At 39.9% G+C, this 19,830-nt stretch overlaps 1 protein-coding gene across 2 annotated transcripts in view; it reads right to left on the bottom strand.

The window, feature by feature from the left end:
- The window catches only part of LOC125396007 (sulfotransferase 2A1-like), a 48,488-nt gene extending 43,974 nt beyond the window's left edge, over positions 1–4,514 (bottom strand). For both annotated transcript variants that reach the window (XM_087908874.1, XM_087908875.1), the window contains exons 1-3: positions 4,310–4,514; positions 2,873–3,081; positions 1,120–1,246 (exon numbers count right to left, since the gene is read on the bottom strand). In XM_087908874.1, the coding sequence (XP_087765000.1) occupies positions 1,120–1,246; positions 2,873–3,081; positions 4,310–4,442 (469 nt within the window). In that variant the 5' untranslated portion in view covers positions 4,443–4,514. The remainder of the gene's footprint in view (positions 1–1,119; positions 1,247–2,872; positions 3,082–4,309) is intronic.
- Between the last annotated feature and the right edge of the window lie 15,316 nt (positions 4,515–19,830).

Genomic DNA, 19,830 nt, shown 5'->3' with positions numbered 1-19,830 from the left:
CTAGTATAACTGGATGTCAACCTGTAGAAGAATGATAATAGATCCATATCTATCACCATGCACAAAACTCAAGTTCAAATAGATTAAAGACCTCAATAAAAATCTGAACACACTGAATCTGATAGAGGAGAAAATGGGAAGGAGCTTTCAATGCATGGGCACAGGAAACCACTTCCCAAGTATAACCTCAGTAGCACAGACAATAAGAGCAAAAATGAAGAAATGGGCCCTCCTGAAACTGAGAAGCTTCTGTACAGCAAAGGACACAGTCAATAAGACAAAAAGGCAACCTAATGAATGGGAGAAGATCTTCACCAACCCCATATCAGACAAAGGACTGAGCTCCAAAATATATAAAAACTCAAGAAATTGGATATTAAAATTTTAAATAACCCAATTAAAAATGGGATACTGAACTAAACAAAATTCTCAACAGAAGAATTTCAAATGGTCGAATAATACTTAAAGACATATTCAACTTTCTTAGCTATCAGGGAAATGAAAATCAAAACAACTCCTAGATTCCATCTTACACCTGTCAGAAGAGCTAAAATTAAAAAACAACAATGATAGCATATGCTGGAGAAGATGTGGAGTAAGGGTGACACTCATTCTTTGCTTGTGGGAATGCAAACTTGTACAACCACTTTGGAAATCAGTGTGGTGTTTTCTCAGTAAATTGGGAGTCAACCTACCTCAGGATCCAGCAATACCACTCTTGGGAATGTACTCAAAAGCTGCTCAATCATACTACAAAATCGTTTGTTCAACTATGTTCATAGCAGCACTATATGTAATAGCCAGAACCTGGAAACAACCTAGATGCCCCTCAATGGAAGAACTGATAAAGAAAGTGTGGCAGTCTATACATTAGAGTACTACTCAGTGGTAAAAAACAATGACATCTTGAATTTTGTATGCAAATGGATGGAATTAGAAAACACTATCCTGAGTGAGATAACCCAGAGCCAAATATATGAATATGGTATGAACTCACTCTGGAAGGGAAGAGGGAGGAGGGGAGGAAGTGGAAATTTGGATTGGTAAATTTTTAAAGTAATAAAATGAAATAAATGTCTTTGAGCCTCTATCAACTCCTATATTTAATAGGACACTCACCATTTCCTTTGAGGAACCACTCAAAATAATTCATCAGAGACTCTGGATTCTTAACAAGGTTTGTCTTATGAAAGAAAAAATAACCAGACACAAGAACATCTCTGGGATTTCGGATGACATAGATCGTCTGAAATGGAAAAACATGTATATGAGGGTCAATATAGTCATTCTTCACTTTTACCTGTTACAATTTATATGAAATGTCAATCAAATATCGTGAAGTTTCTAAAAACATTTAATAATTTTATTTGGAAAAACCATACTTAAGTACAATATAGTCAAGATCCTCTTTCATACTTTAATTTGATTTACAAATATGTAACAGCAAAATGACCGAGGTCACTAATACTGTAAAAAATAAAAACAATAATAAAAACCCAACACTGATTCTCTAGTTCTAAAAAAATATCTTACAGTGTGAAAGATTATTCATCCAATGTGAAAGAGCATCTTATCTACACAGAATATTGAGTACTGTGCTTAATCAAAATGCGATATGACAAACTTTTGGATTTTGTAACAATAACTACCCAATATAACCCTCGAAACAATCATGGTGCAGAGCTTAAAGCCAATGTGCCATTACACAATGGTGAAACAAGACCTACAGGAAAGTAAGAAATGAAGAGAGCAGAAAACGATTTCCTTTGGGAAAAGCATAACTATTGGTCACATAATGCTGAATGCTCATCCCAGAAAACATACAGACAAGGAACACTGTACAGACAGAGCTGATTGTACTTAAGTATTTATAAATATGTAGATATGTATAAATATACATATATAATAACAATCAATGAAAAAGAGACCATAAATCTGAAAAAGGAGGGCTATATAAATGAGTGTGGAGGAAGGGGATGGGGGAGTGTTATATATAATTAAATTGTGTAATCTCAAAAATAAAAGAAATAAATTAAAAGTAAATAAATTTAATAAAAGGATACTTATAGTTTAAACCAATGCCTTTGTGACATTATTCTAGAATTTATCTCTTTATGCCTCAATTTCTCCAGTCAAGAGTTTGCCAAATTCAAATAAGACATAAACACACATTTTTGAATGGTCATAACTCAATTGTGATGTTTTTAAAGAGATAGTTCTTCTAAGAGTGTCTTTGCCGTTTAAGCATTAAACAATATTAAGTTATGTGGTGAAGGGACTTCCAGTAAATGTTCTTTCTAACAAGAAGCTATGAATATTTCTCATACTTTCTGTAGTTCCTCTATCAGGTACATGGTTACTGATCTCAATGGAGAGATAGACCCAGCAGGACACAGTGAATACAGATGAGCCATAACTGTTGAACCATCTACAGGTATAAAACATTGGTACCTGTTCATGATGTTTCACCTATGATGTAGTCTGTGTTGGGTGATTGACCCACTGTGCATGGGGTATTTATAGAATCAAGATTAGCTAATTAATTATTTGGTGACAGCAAAACAGTAATATCTACTCTACACTAGAATTTTAACTCTATTTGACCTGTTTATGTAGTTCCTTGATGCTCTAATGTGTTGTTCCACTTTCTGTCATATACCTGCCAGGATCACTGTGTGGTGATTGACATCATGGTACTTTGATTTAGTCTGAGGAGGGAACACATCAATATCACTTAGTGCATGAGAATCCCAGCTTTCCTACCTCAACCTACAAAATCAGAGTCCATTTAAACAAGAACTCCAGGGCCTGTCATGGTAGAATAAGTTCAATGAGCATTTGATCAAGGATTTCTCAATCACTGGATGCTGACCTTGGCCTTGGAACTGAAGAAAGACTTAGGGAAAAGATGAAAGGGAAGATGAGAGCTGATGAGGCGTGGTCCTTCCTGATTGACTAACATTTGATATCCTATTTGAGTCTCTACCCAGGGTGAGCGTTCCCAGATGGGCACAGATTGAATCCACTTGGGAGTCCCCTTGGTCTGAATCAAGCAGACAATCTCAATCAGCCAGTTAGTTCCTGAACAAGAAGAAAAATTGATGGTCAGTTATTTCAACATTATTTGTTAAAAAGCGTCAAGTAGAATATATAATCACACTGTTTAGAGTGCAGCTGTTTCCAAGTACACAGACTTGTGTTCACAATGTCTACATGGTGTTAGCACAAAGTATATTGATCAAGCACTTCCCCAATGCTTCATTTAGAAAAACTGAGATTATACTTAGTATCCTTCACCTGCCTCCTGAACATTCCCAGCAGTCCTGGGCCATCATCAGTCTACATTCTAGTGCAGTGAATTTGAATATCCCAGATAGTTCACAGGGATAGAGTTATAAAATATGTTCCAAAAAATCTAGATGAGCTTTTTTTAATACAATGCCCTTGAGATGCATCCATCCTGCAGTGTGTCTATGAGTACTGCTTGTCCTTAAGGTAAATAAATACCCTCTTCTCTATTTAACACACACACTCTATCCATGTTTGCATGCTCATTTGTCAGTGGATAGTTATCAACCTTTCTTCCCTGGGCTGTTGTCTGAATCTTTATCCTGAATCCCACTGTCCTTCATTTTCCAAGTTATTTCACATTCCTTGTCAGCAATCTATTACTTTCCTAATGGTCAATGCTTCTTCCACCCAGCAAATATCCCTTCCCCAAAAGTCATTTTTGGTTCCTTGAGTTTGAGACTCTTTCTACAACCTGAAAAAGAACCATGGTAATTCTCTACACAACATTTTACTCTCCACCACATACTCTTATACCCATGCCTTTTTCCTCTTGATGTTATTTCTTTTGTTTATTCTCATCATTCTCCCTCTTTCACTCATTCTTCCACTCAGAGACACAACAATGCCAGAGTCTGCCTTAGAATCCATTGACATTGCTCTCTCTTTTTTCTTTCTTTTTTCAAAAAAATATTAGACTTTTTTTAAAAAAAATACCAACCTGAATTCCTATTCCCTCCCCTCCTACCATTACCTCCACACACCCTCCCAACCCACCCCCAACTAATCCTAAAAGAGGATAAGGCAACATTGCTCTCTTGTCTTAACTGATTTTCGACCACACATAGCAGGCTAGAAGTCTTTCTCTGAGTGTAAATATGCTGACACACAGCTCTCCTTACCCACAAAGTATTTTTAACATCTGATTTATAGAACACTCCACTCATTCCCTAAATTAATGAGGATCAAAATCCCAACCTTCATCATACAGTTCAAGATCATTCTCACTAACAGTCCTTACCTGATTTGGGGTAAGACAATATGATTGTGTCTTCATCTCTAACCACAAACTTATCACCGATTTCTTCAAGTATTTCTTTTTCAAATCCTACTGCAGGGAAAGCTATTCCTTCAAACCAAAGGTAGTCTGACATGGCAAAGAGCTCTTCATAGGTGCTGTTAGGATTCCACCTTTAGCCACCTGTAAAGCTTCTAGCTAATCTTGAGATCTAATATTTATAGTACAGCGAAAAGAAATTATTAACAGCCCGTAGCTCATTTCAAAACTAACTACTGAGATGAAGAAAGAGATATTGTAACAATAAGTCAAAGGTTGTTGTATTAAGCAATGGTGAACTCATACAGAGATCACTCTCTGGCATTTCTGAGCCTGAGTTCATGACTCCAAACTAGAAACTCAATAATACATGCTAGGTCATAGAAATGGGACTTACTTATTATACTTTCTAATTCAATTTAGCTTCCATAGTGGTTTCAAATGTGTGAAAAAATTACAGAGCTCATACATAATGGTGCAACATGTGATTTCTCTTTTAAATAGTGGTTGTCTATTCAGAAACTCATATTTCCTTAGCTGCATATATGACTCCAACTCTCACCCTCTCACCATACAACCATTCCTTTATTTCCCTTATTTATGTGTTCTTTAATATTCATTGATACAAGCTATAACCACATGTTCTTATAACATACTGAGTCCATTTAGTTCTGTTTGTATGTGAATGTATTCTGAGTTGAGCACTTGGAAAGTTTTTTCAAAGGTCCCAGGAAACAGTAAAAGTAGCATAGTGTGTACAACTAAGAACAAAAGCCCCTGCTGCAAAAATATTTTGATTCTTGCATGTACTCAAGCCTAGAGAAACATGTGGAAATTGTATGAAAGCTTGAGTAATGGAGTACCAGACCCTGGTCTGTCTCTAGTCCCTCTCCTGCTGCTGAAATAGATATTCTCCATTAGTCATCTGAACATTTATAATGTTCCACCCTGGACATATCTACTGTGTTTGAGGCAGCTTGGGACAGTTGGGGATGGTGAGCAAATGTGCATCTGAGGCTGTAGTAGTTTTCTTCTTCAATGGGGTAACAAAATGGATGCACATTAATGTCTCAATAGAATATTAGGGACCTAGACATCAGAGATACGAGTAAAACCCCCAGATTTTCTAGCTGAAGCTTCCCTAGTCTTTTGGTGTCAAGACCTACTCATCTTTGCTTCCTACCTTGTTCTTGACATCAAGAGCTCCAGACCTGTGTGTGTGTGTGTGTCTGTCTGTCTGTGTGTGTGTGTGTGTGTGTGTGTGTGTGTGTATTGATGTAACTATGCTTTTTTTCCATTCAGTATCTTCACCTTATGGCCAAGGCTGGGACACTCAGGTCTTCCACTGTCTTTTTTGTTTGTTTGTTTGCTTGTTTGTTTGTTTTGCAGACCTAGTTCAGGAACTAAGGCATAATTACAAACAAAAGAATTTCCAGAATGTTCTGTAATGACTGCCATAGATAAGTGGAAGCTCTAAAACACCTGCTGGGTCGATCTGTTCCTGTGGTTGCTCAAGTGTCCCTTTCTCTGTCAGTGTAGAGTTCATGTCTCCAGGCACATTCACTCTGGGCTCTATTCCCAAAGTGAACTACAGTCTGGAAACTTTTCTCTATGGTGATCAGACCTCAGAGGGTGCCAGGTCTTGTCTCCAGAGGGACCTACCTGATTTTCTAGACCCATCTGCATCTCCGAGCCTGATTAACCTGTAACAACTCTAGTTCCGACTGTCCCATGCAGTAACTGAAGATCCAGCATTAGCTGAGGCTTCAGTTCCAATAGCTGCTCTAGTAACAGTTAACAAGGATGCTTGACTTTCTGAACATCTTCTGAGCAGCTCTAGAAACACACCTTTGAAACCTTAACCCTTCAGAGGATTTGTAGACTTAGAGTTACTTTCTGACATCAGACAACCCCTCTCACCCCTGAAAGAAGAAATCTTGGTTATAGCTAAAAAATAAATTGATTGCAAGTAAGAGGTGACCATGTATTCAAGGTTCAGGACATTTCTGAATGTGTGTGGATTGATGGTTGTGTGCTCCTGTATCTTAAACACTACTGATCGTATCCTTGTGTTGGTTTGTAAATAGATTCAACAGCTAACTTGTACTTTAGACAGTTTTTACCTTATGTCTTAATTGGGCCTTGGCTGAGGTTTTATTTATTTTCTATGGGTGGAGCTTTCCTAGAGATACTGTCGCTCCTCCCTTCCCCTTCCAGACAGTAGGGGTAACCAGCAGAACTTGCCCCTACATGCATATCAGTTATTTTCTGAAATTAATTCCAACTCTACTTCAGCGTGGATGGATAACCATTTTACTGAACTCTCTTTTTTTCTCCCCTTAATGCTGGAATACTAGCTGCCGACTGTTGGGGAGGAATTATAAGAGCTTCTGGGAGTTATTTTTCCCTAGCTGTTTTTGTGATCTATAAAATTATCTCATATAATATATATATATATTTATATATATTTTATATATATATATATAATATATATATTTATATATATAATTTATATATATATAAAGAGAGAGAGAGAGAGAGAGAGAGAGCATTTACAAATGTAGCTCAGGCTAGTCACTGGTTCTTTTTTTTTTTTTTTTTATTTTTTGTAATTTTATTAAATTATAAAAAGTTTCCATTTAAGCCCCTCCTCCCAACACCCTCCCACTCCCCCCCTCCCTCTCCTCCTCCCTCTTTGTCCCCAAGGGAAGTCAGGGTCTCCTGCCCTGTGGGAAGTCCAAGTTCCTCCCCCCTCACTCCAGGTCCAGGAAGGTGAGCATCCAAACAGACTGGATCCCAAAAATCCAGTATATGCAGAGGAAACAAGTCCCAGTGTCATTGTCAATGGCTTCTCGGAAAGACTGCAGGCCAGCCACATTCAGAAAAACCAGCCACATTCAGAGAATCTGGTTGGATCACATGCTCGTTCAGTCACGGTCCATCTGGCCTTGGTAAACTCTCATTAGATCCGACCCCTTGTATCAGTGGGTGATAGTATCCCTCGCAGTCCTTCGTCATTTTCTTCCTCCTTTTGCTCCTCGTTTGGATCTTGGGGGGCTCAGTTCGGTGCTCCAACGCGGGCCTCCATCTGTATCGTCATCCAACGCCAGATGAGGGATCTATGGTGATAAGCAAAATATTCATCAGTATGGTCACGGGCCAAGGCCGGTTCAGGCACCCTCTCCTCTGTCCAGAGAACAATCTGGGGATCTCTCCTTGGACCTGGGATCCCATATATAATCAAGTTTCCTGTAAACTCTAATATGACTCCCTTAGTTGAAATATATTCTTCCCTGATCCCACATTCATCCTTCCTCCCTTCCCCCCATCCCGGTCAACCGAGCTTTCTCCATTCCTCCCCTACTCCCTTCTCTCTAACCCTCTCCCCTTCCAACAACCCTCCCACGCCCCTCCCCCATGCACCCAAGATTACCTGGGACTCTTGACTATTTCCTACCTCCTGGCGGATAGGTAAATAATCTTCATCAGGTTCGTCTTCTTATTTAGCTTCTCTAGGATCACGAATAATAGGCTCAAAGACCTTTAATTATGGTTAGAATCCACTTATGAGTGAATACATACCGTGTTCCTCTTTTTGGGTCTGGCTTACCTCACTCAGTAAAGCGTTTTCTATGTCCATCCATTTGCATGCAAAATTCAAGATGTCATTATTTTTTACCGCTGAGTAAAACTCTAATGTGTATATGTTCCACACCTTTTTTAACCATTCTTCTATTGAGGGGCACCTAGGCTGTTTCCAGGTTCTGGCTATTACAAATAGTGCTGCTATGAACATAGTTGAACAAACGCTTTTGTAGTATGTTTGGGCCTCTCTAGGGTATATTCCCAAGAGAGGAATTGCTGGGTCCTGAGGGAGGTTGACTCCCAGTTTCCTGAGAAACCGCCACACTGATTTCCAAAGTGGCTGCACAAGTTTGCATTCCCACCAACAATGGATGAGTGTTCCCCTCATTCCACATCCCCTCCAGCATAGGCTATCATTGGTGTTTTTAACTTTAGCTATTCTGACAGGTGTAAGATGATATCTCAAAGTGGTTTTGATTTGCATTTCCCTGATCGCTAAGGAGGTTGAGCATGACCTTAAGTGTCTTCTGGCCATTCGAAGTTCATCTGTTGTGAATTCTCTGTTCAGATCAGTACCCCATTTTTTAATTGGGTTAATTAGAGTTTTAGTGTCTAGTTTCTTGAGTTCTTTGTATATTCTGGAGATCAGACCTTTGTCTGATGAGGGGCTGGTGAAGATCTTCTCCCAGTCAGAAGGCAGCCTTTTTGTCTTACTGACAGTGTCCTTTGCTTTACAGAAGCTTCTCAGTTTCAGTAGATCCCATTTATTCATTGTTTCTCTTATTGTCTGTGCTGCTGGGGTCCTACTTAGGAAGAGGGCTCCTGTGCCTATATCTTGTAGACTACTTCCCACTTTCTCTTCTATCAGGTTCAAAGTGGACGGATTAATGTTGATGTCTTTAATCCATTTGGACTTGATTTTTGTGCATGGTGATAGATATGGATCTACTTTCATTTTTTTACAGGATGACATCCAGTTATGCCAGCACCATTTGTTAAAGATGCTTTCCTTCTTCCATTGTATACCTTTAGCTCCCTTGTCAAAAATTAGGTGCTCATAGGTTTGTGGGTTAATATCCGGGTCTTCTATTCGATTCCAAAGGTCGATTTCTCTGTTCTTATGCCAATACCAAGCTGTTTTCAATACTGTAGCTCTATAATAGAGTTTGAAGTCAGGGATGGTAATGCCTCCTGAAGTTCCTTTATTGTATAAGATTGTTTTGGCTATCCTGGGTTTTTTGTTTTGCCATATAAACTTGATTATTGTTCTCTCAAGGTCTGTGAAGAAGTTTGATGGGATTTTGATAGGGATTGCATTGAATCTATAGATTGCTTTTGGTAGAATTGCCATTTTTACTATGTTGATTCTCCCAATCCAAGAGCAGGGGAGGTCTTTCCATTTTCTGGTATCCTCCTCAATTTCTTTCTTCAAAGACTTAAAGTTTTTGTCAAATAGGTCTTTCACTTCCTTGGTTAGAGTAACCCCAAGATATTTTATGCTATTTGTGGCTATCATGAAAGGTGATGTTTCTCTGATTTCCCTCTCTGCTTCTTTATCCTTTGTGTATAGGAAGGCCACTGATTTTTTGGAGTTAATCTTGTATCCTGCCACGTTACTAAAGGTGTTTATCAGCTGTAGGAGTTCTTTGGTAGAGTTTTTGGGGTCACTTATGTAAACTATCATATCGTCAGCAAATAACGAAAGTTTGACTTCATTCTTTCCAATACGAATCCCCTTGATCTCCTTATGTTGTCTTATTGCTATTGCTAGAACTTCAAGCACTATATTGAAGAGGTATGGAGAGAGTGGACAGCCTTGTCGCGTTCCTGATTTTAGTGGAAAGGCTTTGAGTTTCTCTCCATTCAGTTTGATGTTAGCTGTCGGCTTGCTGTATATTGCTTTTATTATATTTAGGTATGATCCTTGTATCCCCAGTCTCTCCAACACCTTTATCATAAATGGGTGTTGAATTTTGTCAAATGCTTTTTCAGCATCTAGTGAGATGATCATATGGTTTTTTTCTTTCAGTTTATTTATATGATGGATTACATTGATAGATTTGCGAATGTTGAACCAGCCCTGCATCTCTGGAATGAAGCCGACTTGATCATAATGGATAATTTTTCTAATGTGCTCTTGGATACGGTTTGCCAGTATTTTATTGAGAATTTTCGCGTCAATGTTCATGAGTGAGATTGGCCTGTAATTCTCTTTCTTGGTTGTGTCTTTGTGTGGTTTTGGTATTAGGGTAACTGTAGCTTCATAAAAGGAGTTAGGCAATGACTCTTCTGTTTCTATATTGTGGAATACGTTAAGGAGTATAGGTATTAGCTCTTCCTGGAAGTTCTGGTAGAATTCTGCATTGAAACCATCTGGTCCTGGGCTTTTTTTGGTAGGGAGATTTTTGATAGCAGCTTCTAATTCTTCGCGACTAACAGGTCTATTTAGATTGTTCACCTGTTCTTGGTTCAACTTTGGTATATGGTACTTATCTAAAAAAATGTCCATTTCTTTTACATTTTCCAACTTTGTGGCATATAAACTTTCGTAGTAAGATCTAATGATTCTCTGAATTTCCTCTGTGTCTGTGGTTATGTCCCCCTTTTCATTTCTGATCCTATTAATTTGCACGTTCTCTCTCTGCCGTTTGATTAGTTTGGATAGGGGTTTGTCAATCTTGTTGATTTTCTCCAAGAACCAGCTTTTTGATTCATTGATTCTTTGGATTGTTTTCTCTGTTTCTATTTTGTTGATTTCAGCCCTCAGTTTGATTATTTCCAGTCTTCTACTCCTCCTGGGTGAATCAGCTTCTTTTTTTTCTAGAGCTTTCAAGTGTGCTGTTAGGTCTCCAATGTGTGCTTTCTCCGTTTTCTTTATTTGGGCGCCTATTGCTATGAACTTTCCTCTTAGCACTGCTTTCATAGTGTCCCATAGGTTTGAGTATGTTGTGTCTTTGTTTTCATTAAATTCAAGGAAGTCTTTAATTTCTTTCTTAATTTCGTCCTTGACCCAGGGGTGATTTAGTAGTTGACTGTTCAACTTCCATGAGTTTGTTGACTTCCTGGGGTTAGCATTGTTGTTGAATTCTAATTTTAATCCATGGTGATCTGACAAGACACAGATGGTTACTAATATTTTTTTGTATCTGTGGAAGTTTGCTTTGTTACCGAGTATGTGGTCAATCTTCGAGAAGGTTCCATGAACTGCAGAGAAGAAGGTATATTCTTTCCTATTTGGGTGGAGTGTTCTATAGATGTCTGTTAAGTTCATTTGATTCAATTCCTCCAATAAATCTCTTAATTCTCTGTTTGGTTTCTGTCTGATTGACCTGTCCATTGGTGAGAGAGGAGTGTTGAAGTCTCCTACTATTAGCGTGTGTGGTTTGATGACTGCCTTGAGTTCTAGAAGAGTTTCTTTTACATAAGTGGGTGCCTTTATATTAGGGGCATAGATATTCAGGATTGAGACTTCTTCCTGATGAGTTGTTCCTGTTATGAGTATGAAATGTCCATCTCCATCTCTTCTGATTGATTTTAGTTTGAAGTCGATTTTGTTAGATATTAGAATGGCCACGCCCGCTTGTTTCTTAGGTCCATTTGCTTGGAAAACCTTTTCCCAACCCTTTACTCTGAGTAGGTGTCTGTCTTTGTGGTTGAGGTGTGTTTCTTGTAAACAGAAGAATGTTGGATACTGTTTTCGTATCCAATCTCTAAGTCTGTGCCTCTTTATAGGTGAATTGAGTCCATTGATATTAAGAGATATTAATGACCAGTGGTTGTTGACTCGAGTCATTTTTTTTTTTTTGGGTAGTAGAGTGTATGTGTTTTCCTTCTTTGGGTTGTGCTAGTGAAGGGTCGCTAGATGTTTGAGTTATTGTAGGCAGTGTTGGCAATGTTGGATTCCTTGGGATGTAATTTTCCTTCTAATATTCTCTGTAAGGCTGGATCAGTAGTTACGTATTGTTTAAATTTGTTCCTATCCTGGAATATTTTGTTTTCTCCGTTGATAGTGAATGAAAGCTTGGCTGGGTATATTAATCTGGGCTTGCATCCATGGTCCCTTAGTTTCTGCAGTACCTCTATCCAGGACCTTCTGGCTTTCATGGTTTCTATAGAGAAGTCTGGTGTAAGTCTGATAGGTTTACCTTTATAGGTTACTTGACCTTTTTCCTTTGCAGCTCTTAATATCCTTTCTTTAATCTGAATGCTTTGTGTTTTGATTATTATATGGCGAGGGGATGTTTTTTTCTGATCCAGTCTATTCGGTGTTCTGTATGCTTCTTGCACCTTCATAGGAATATCACTCTTTAGGATGGGAAAGTTTTCTTCTATAATTTTGTTGAATATATTTTCTGGACCTTTGGTCTGCAATTCTTCTCCTTCTTCTACTCCTATTATTCTTAGATTTGGTTTTTTTATTATGTCCCATATTTCCTGAATGTTTTGTGATGAGAATTTGTTGGATTTGCTGTTTTCTTTGGTCAGGGCATTTATTTTCTCTATGGTGTCTTCATAATCTGAGATTCGTTCTTCTATCTCTTGTATTCTATTGGTTATGCTTGTTCCTGAAGTCTCTGTTTGTTTACCTAGATTTTCCATATCCAGCCGGTCCTCGGTTTGTGTTTTCTTCACTGCCTCAATTTCAGTTTTCAATTCTTGAACTGATTCCATTACCTGTTTGATTGTTTTTTCTTGGTTTCCCAGGGTATCATTTACGAATTTACTTATTTCTTCAAACTTTTTGTTATATTTGTCTTCCATTTCTTTACTCATTTCTTCCATCTTTTTGTTATATTTCAATTCTATTTCTTTAAGTGAGTTATTCATACCCTGTTTAAGAGACTCTATTGCTTTTATAATGACACTGTTTTCCACTTCTTCCGATATAGGGTGTTCAAGTCCTTCTGTCATAAGATCGCTGGGATCTGGTGTTTTCGTGTTGTTTTTCAGATTGTTGGAGGAATTCTTGCCTTGGCGCCTGCCCATCTCTTCCTTCAGATGTTCTCCAATGGCTCTTCCCTCCGCTGGGTCTTTTGCTACTGGATTAATGCCCCTTGCTATCCAGGAATCACTTTGCCTGCAGCCTTAGGTTGCTGTAGGCAGGCAATTAGAACAAAGGGATTTCCGTCCCTTTGCACTCACCGCCTGTACGTCCCGCGGTGCCCACCCCGGCTGAGATGGAGGAATTTAAGCCCCGAAAAAAGGAGAGGGGAGGGTATGGGTTCCAGGCAGAAAGCTGGGATGGCGTTGCAGGAGAGAGGGATTAGCTGGGGAAGCTGCCCCTTTGGAGTAGTCAGGGAGATAAGGGTGGCGGGAGTATTGTGCGTTCCCTAACCGGCCTTGTGTGGTGGTCAGGAACAATACACTTACCCCTCCACAGGATCAGAGCCCCTCGCTGGTCAGAGGTGCCCCTGCCTGCAGTCTTGGCTTGCTGCAGGCCGGCTTTTGGAACAAAGGGACTCCAGTCCCTTTGCACTCACCGCCTATCCTGGCCCGCGGTGCCCACCCCGGCTGAGATGGAGGAATTTAAGCCCCGAAAAAAGGAGAGGGGAGAGTATGGGTTCCAGGCAGAAAGCTGGGATGGCTATGCAGGAGAGAGGGAATAGCTGGGGAAGCTGCCCCTTTGGAGTAGTCAGGGAGATAAGGGTGGCGGGAGTATTGTGTGTTCCCTAACCGGCCTTGTGTGGCGGTCAGGAACAATACACTTACCCCTCCACAGGATCAGAAACGAGGTGCCCCTGCCTGCAGTCTTGGCTTGCTGCAGGCCAGCTTTTGGAACAAAGGGACTCCAGTCCCTTTGCACTCACCGCCTATCCTGGCCCGCGGTGCCCACCCCGGCTGAGATGGAGGAATTTAAGCCCCGAAAAAAGGAGAGGGGAGGGTATGGGTTCCAGGCAGAATGCTGGGATGGCTATGCAGGAGAGAGGGATTAGCTGGGGAAGCTGCCCCTTTGGAGTAGTCAGGGAGATAAGGGTGGCGGGAGTATTGTGTGTTCCCTAACCGGCCTTGTGTGGTGGTCAGGAACAATACACTTACCCCTCCACAGGATCAGAAACGAGGTGCCCCTGCCTGCAGTCTTGGCTTGCTGCAGGCCGGCTTTTGGAACAAAGGGACTCCAGTCCCTTTGCACTCACCGCCTAACCTGGCCCGCGGTGCCCACCCCGGCTGAGATAGTCACTGGTTCTTCATTTATTCCTCCTGCCTCCTGAGTGGTGAGATTACGAGTGTGTGCTAAATGTATGAGTTATCATGATTTTTCTCTTGGTTACTAGTATGTTGGAAAGATAGCCTTTCTGTGGGATAATGCTCTTAAACAGTGTAAAGTTTTGTCACTCATATTGGTTTAATAAAATGCTAATTTGGCAGTAGTCAAGCAGGAAGTATATGTGGGTGGGGAGATGAAACTAGGAGAATTCTGGATAGAGGAAATGCAGAGAATCAGTTGCCATCTAGCCACAGAGGAAGCAAGATGATAATGTATTACTGAGAAAAGATAAAAAGCCACATGACCAAACATAGATAAGAATTATGGTTTAAGTATAATAGATAGTTAATAATAAATCTTACAAATAGCCGAGAGAATTTGTAATTAATATAAGCCTCTGTGTGTTCCTTGGGACTGAATGGCTGCTTGATCAGGCAAGACAAAAACTCATGTTTATAAATAGTGCCCAAACATTTAGCAAGAATTTCCAAATAAAGCCTGAAAAAGTTTTAATAAAATAATTCTAGACAGACAAGCACAGAGTCAAAAACACCTCCTTGTTAAGCATCTGTTCTTTGGTACTCTCTGTTTGCTGAGGCAAGAATTGGCATGGCTCTTTTAAGAGAGGCTTCCTGCCTCAACATTAGCTGCAAAAACCTTACAACTCCTTTCAGAGGCTCTGCCACCAAACACTTAAATGGTGTTTATGAGCAGTCAGCATCAGGTTTCTTGGTGATGGCACGGACCTAGAAGCTCTACCCAGTTGTGGCAATAAATGTGATTGCTTCCAGTACCTTTGGCATGAATCTAGACTCAAAAAAACCTAAGAAATTGGGTGGAGCGAGCCACCAAATATGCAGCTTTAATCATAGCCCTATCAGCAGATTAAAAACTCATGTGTTTAGAAAAAAGACTAAGATATATAGTAAAAACAGATTCAGATGAAAAAAGTTTACTGTTTACAGTGTGCTTAAAAATACATGTAGCCTTGGGAGAAAAAATAATAGAGAAAGACAGTAAAAAAGAAATATCATAGTTAGTGTCATGGCACACACGTTTAATCCCCGTACCTGGGAGACAGAGGCAGGTGGATCTCTGAGAGCTTGAGGTCAGTCTGGCCTACAGAGTGAGATCCAGGACAGCTGAAGATGCACAGAGAAAGCTTGCTTCAAAAGAACCAAAAATTTAAAAAATGACAATAACAGAAATGGAGTTATAAAAAGCCATATAAAGATGAAAAATACACAGAGAATCTGAGTACTATATATCATTGTGTTGTGTTTGAATTGTTTAACTGCTAAGAAAGAAGCAACAGCTTCCAAAAGACATTTAATTACAAATGCTGCTAGATCAATCCAACCTATATATTTTGAAAGTGTCTTGACTTCCAAATTTAAGGCAAAAGATATGTTACTTAAATATAAACCCAGTAACACAGACACTGAGAGAAACAATTAATAAATGGGACCTCCTGAAATTAAAAAGTTTCTGTAAAGCAAAGGACATGGTCAACAAGACAAAAGAGGAGCCTACAGAATGGGTAAAGATCTTCACCAACCCCACATCTGACAGAGGACTGATCTCCAAAATATTCAGAGAAAATTAAAAATTGGTCATCAAAAGAACAAACAATCCAAAAAATGGAGTACAGACCTAAATAGAGAACTCACAACAGAGGAATCTAAAATGGCTGAAAGATACTTAAGGAAAGGCTCAACAACCTTAGCCATCTGAAAAAAGCAAATCAAAACAACTCTGGTCTTGTAGCTGTAACAATGGCCAAGACCAAAAACACTGATGACAACTTATGCTGGAGAGGATATTGCATAAAGGGAGCACTCCACCATTGCTGGTAGGAGTACATGCTGGTACAGTTGTTTTGGTTATCAACATGGCAATTTCTCAGAAAATTAGGAAATCACCTTTCTTAAGACCGAGCAATACTACTTTTGGGTGCATACCCAAAGGATCCTCAATTGTGCCACAAGGACATGTTCTGAACTATGTTCATAGCAGCATTCTTTGTCATAGCCAGAACCAGGAAACAACCTAAATGCCCTTCAACCAAGAATTAATAAGGAAATGTGGTACATTTACACAATGGAGTACTACACAGCAAAAAAAAAAGACATCTTGAAATTTGCAGGCCTATGGATGGATCTAGAAACATCATATTGAGAGAGGTAACCCAGAACCAGAAAGATAAATATCATATGTACTCACTAATAAGTGTCTTTTAGACATAAAGGAAAGAAAAGCAGCTTACAATTCACAATCCCAGAAAACCTAGAAAACAATGAAGACCTTAAGGAGACACACATAGATCTAATATACATGGTAAGTAGAAAAAGACAGGACATCCTGAGTGAATTGGAAGCATGGGAACATATAAGAGGGTTGAAAAAGAGGGGAGAGGAAGAGAGGTGAGCAGAAAAAAAATGTATAACATCATGGGACTCCCTAATTTCTAGGACCTCCCCAGCAGGAAAAAACCCTGGGCTCCTTCCCCAACTCCCTTGACATTTCTAGTTAGCCAGCATGGAGTTTCTGTGTTCAGGCTCCCCCAAAACTCAAACCCATCCACTGTAATCCCTAAACTACTAACCATACCCAGCCTAAGAGCTGAGAGCTTGCTATAAGAGTGAAGGGACCAAGAGTGGTCTACAACACTGAGGGGATTAAGATAGAACATCAAGATAGCAAACCAGAAGAGAAGACCAAGGGAGCAGGTGTATAGAGACCTCAGAGGCTTTCTGAGACAAACATTGACAATAAAGAGCAGACCAAGAAAAACTCTCAAATACTCAAACAGCCACAGCAAGGATTTGACCAAGACTCAAAGACACTGCTGGCCTTATTTGAAGGAAGAAATGGGTTGGTGCCTATGAAAGAATTCCTTCAACAACCTAAAAATACAACATGGTAACATCAGATCCCAGTGGTCACAGAACAGGAAGACTTAATCATCCAAACCCAGAAGAAGTACAAGAAAACAGCTTTTGGCCATTCGAAGTTCTTCTGTTGAGAATTCTCTGTTCAGATCAGCACCCCATTTTTTAATTGGGTTAAATAGAGTTTTAGTGTCTAGTTTCTTGAGTTCTTTGTATATTTTGGAGATCAGACCATTGTCTGATGAGGGGTTGGTGAAGATCTTCTCCCAGTCCGAAGGAAGCCTTTTTGTCTTACTGACAGTGTCCTTTGCTTTACAGAAGCTTCTCAGTTTCAGGAAGTCCCATTTATTCATTGTTTCTCTTATTGTCTGTGCTACTGGTGTTCTACCTAAGAAGTGGCCTCCTGTCCCTATGTCTTGTAGACTTCTTCCCACTTTCTTTTCTATCTGGTTCAAAGTGGTCTGATTAATGTCGATGTCTTTAATCCATTTGGACTTGATTTTTGTGCATGGTGATAGATATGGATCTACTTTCATTCTTCTACAGGTTAACATCCAGTTATGCCAGCACCATTTGTTAAAGATGCTTTCCTTCTTCCATTGCATACCTTTAGCTCCCTTGTCGAAAATCAAGTGTTCATAGGTTTATGGGTTAATATCTGGGTCTTCTATTCGATTCCATAGGTCGACTTCTCTGTTTTTATGCCAGTACCAAGTTGTTTTCAATACTCTAGCTGTGTAATAGAGTTTGAAGTCAGGGATGGTTATACCTCCAGAAGTTCCTTTATTGTATAAGATTGTTTTGGCTATCCTGGGTTTTTTGTTTTGCCATATAAACTTGATTATTGTTCTCTCAAGGTCTGTGAAGAAGTTTGATGGGATTTTGATGGGGATTGCATTGAATCTATAGATTGCTTTTGGTAGAATTGCCATTTTTACTAGAATGTGAGCAAAGAAGGCAAGACCAGAGGGAACCTTCACCCGCTGATGGATGGAGATTGAGACAGAGACCCACATTGGAGCACTGGACTGAGCCCCCAAGGTCTAAATGAGGAGCAGAAGGAAGGAGAATATGAACAAGAAAGGCAGGACCGTGAGGAGTGCGTTCACCCACTGATACAAGGGGACTGATCTAATGAGAGTTCACCAAGGCCAGTTGGACTGGGACTGAACAAGCACGTGATCCAACCAGATTCTCTGAATGTGACCAGATTCTCTGAATGTGGCTGACACGGGGTCTTTCTGAAAAGCCATTGACAATGACACTGGGACTTGTTTCCTCTGCATATACTGGATTTTTGGGATCCAGTCTGTTTGGATGCTCACCTTCCTGGACCTAGAGGGAGAGGGGAGGAACTTGAACTTCCCATAGGGCAGGAAACCCTGACTGCTCTTAGGGATGGAGAGGGAGGAGGAGAGGGAGTGGGGGGAGTGGGAGGGTGTTGGGAGGAGGGGCGGAAATGGAAACTTTTATAAATTAATAAACTTTTATAAATTTAAAAACGGGAATTGAAACAATAACAAGACTCATAGCCAATAAGTACACAGTGTGTTGTCGTACACAGTTTTGAGTGAATGTAATATTTTACACTTAAACTGAACATGTATCAGAGACTTACAAAAAACAAAAAAAAACAAAAAAAAAGAAAACAGCTTTAAACATAACTTTAGGAAAATTATGGATACCTTTAAAGTGGAATTGAAAAACTCCCTTAAAGAAATGGAAAAGTTTGACTTCTTCCTTTCCGATTCAAGTCCCCTTGATGTCCTTATGTTCTCTTATTGCTATTGCTAGAACATCAAGCATTATGCTGAAGAGCTATGGTGAAAGTGGGCAGCCTTGTCTTGTTCCTGATTTTAGTGGAATAGTTTTGAGTTTCTCTCCATTTAATTTTTATATAAAATAAGATGACTAGGCCTGTCTTGGGTGGTGATGGCATCAGGCAAACTCCTTACTCATCATGGGAGAGTGTCCAGGACCAAACACATTCCTGTCTTAGGTTGAGGCAGCCCCCAAAAGAAACCTTACTTGTCTTTGGCCCATTAGCCATACATCATCAAGTTCAGCCAGATTTACGTTGAAAGATACTCCGAGGCTGTAGAGAGCCGCATGATGCCAGGTGGTGCTGATTCCGGCCTTCCACCTTTCCAATGGTGAGTGCTCTCAGGTGTGTACAACTCCATATATGGCTAACGCTAAAGATCTGGCTTGCTTCCGCGTTTCTGGACCTATCTGCATCTCCCATGTGGCTTGCTGGGGTTGGCTACCCAGAGGTTATTTAAGCTGTAAACTGGCTTTTCCCCAGGGCGAGAGGTTGTGAGAGGTAGCGAGAGGGTGAGAAGATTATTCTAAGGTCCTGAATAAAAACCGCAGTAAGAAGAGTCCGGTGTTGTGTCTTCATTGCTGACAAGACGAGCGTGACAGTTGGTGCCAAAACCCGGGAACATTACGGGGAAAGAAACGACAAGTGACGTATGGAGACACAACCTCTCGTCTGGACTCAGGACTTGCTGTGGGCAGGATAGTGCACTGGTAAAATTCCCAGGTAAGGTGGGAAACTGCGACAAAAGCAGGGTTAAAATTCCACAACAAAAGTGGGTAGTCTGCTCTCCTCTGTAAATAGAGAGTGAGCAGGGATAAGTTAGGATAAATTGGGATAAGTTAGGATAAATTAAGATAAGTTAGAAGAAGTTAGGATAAATTAGAATAAATTAGGATAAGTTAGGAGAGTTAGCAAAGCTGTAAAACCAAAAGCAAGAGCAGGTGTCATAAATTATCAAACCAAAAGTTAAAGTTTATAAAGA

This window comes from Myodes glareolus, chromosome 1, assembly GCF_982192425.1.
Source record: "Myodes glareolus chromosome 1, mMyoGla1.1, whole genome shotgun sequence".
Lineage (NCBI taxonomy): Eukaryota > Metazoa > Chordata > Mammalia > Rodentia > Cricetidae > Myodes > Myodes glareolus.
Note: the sequence above shows the minus strand (reverse complement) of the source record. Positions and strands in the feature narration are given on the sequence as shown.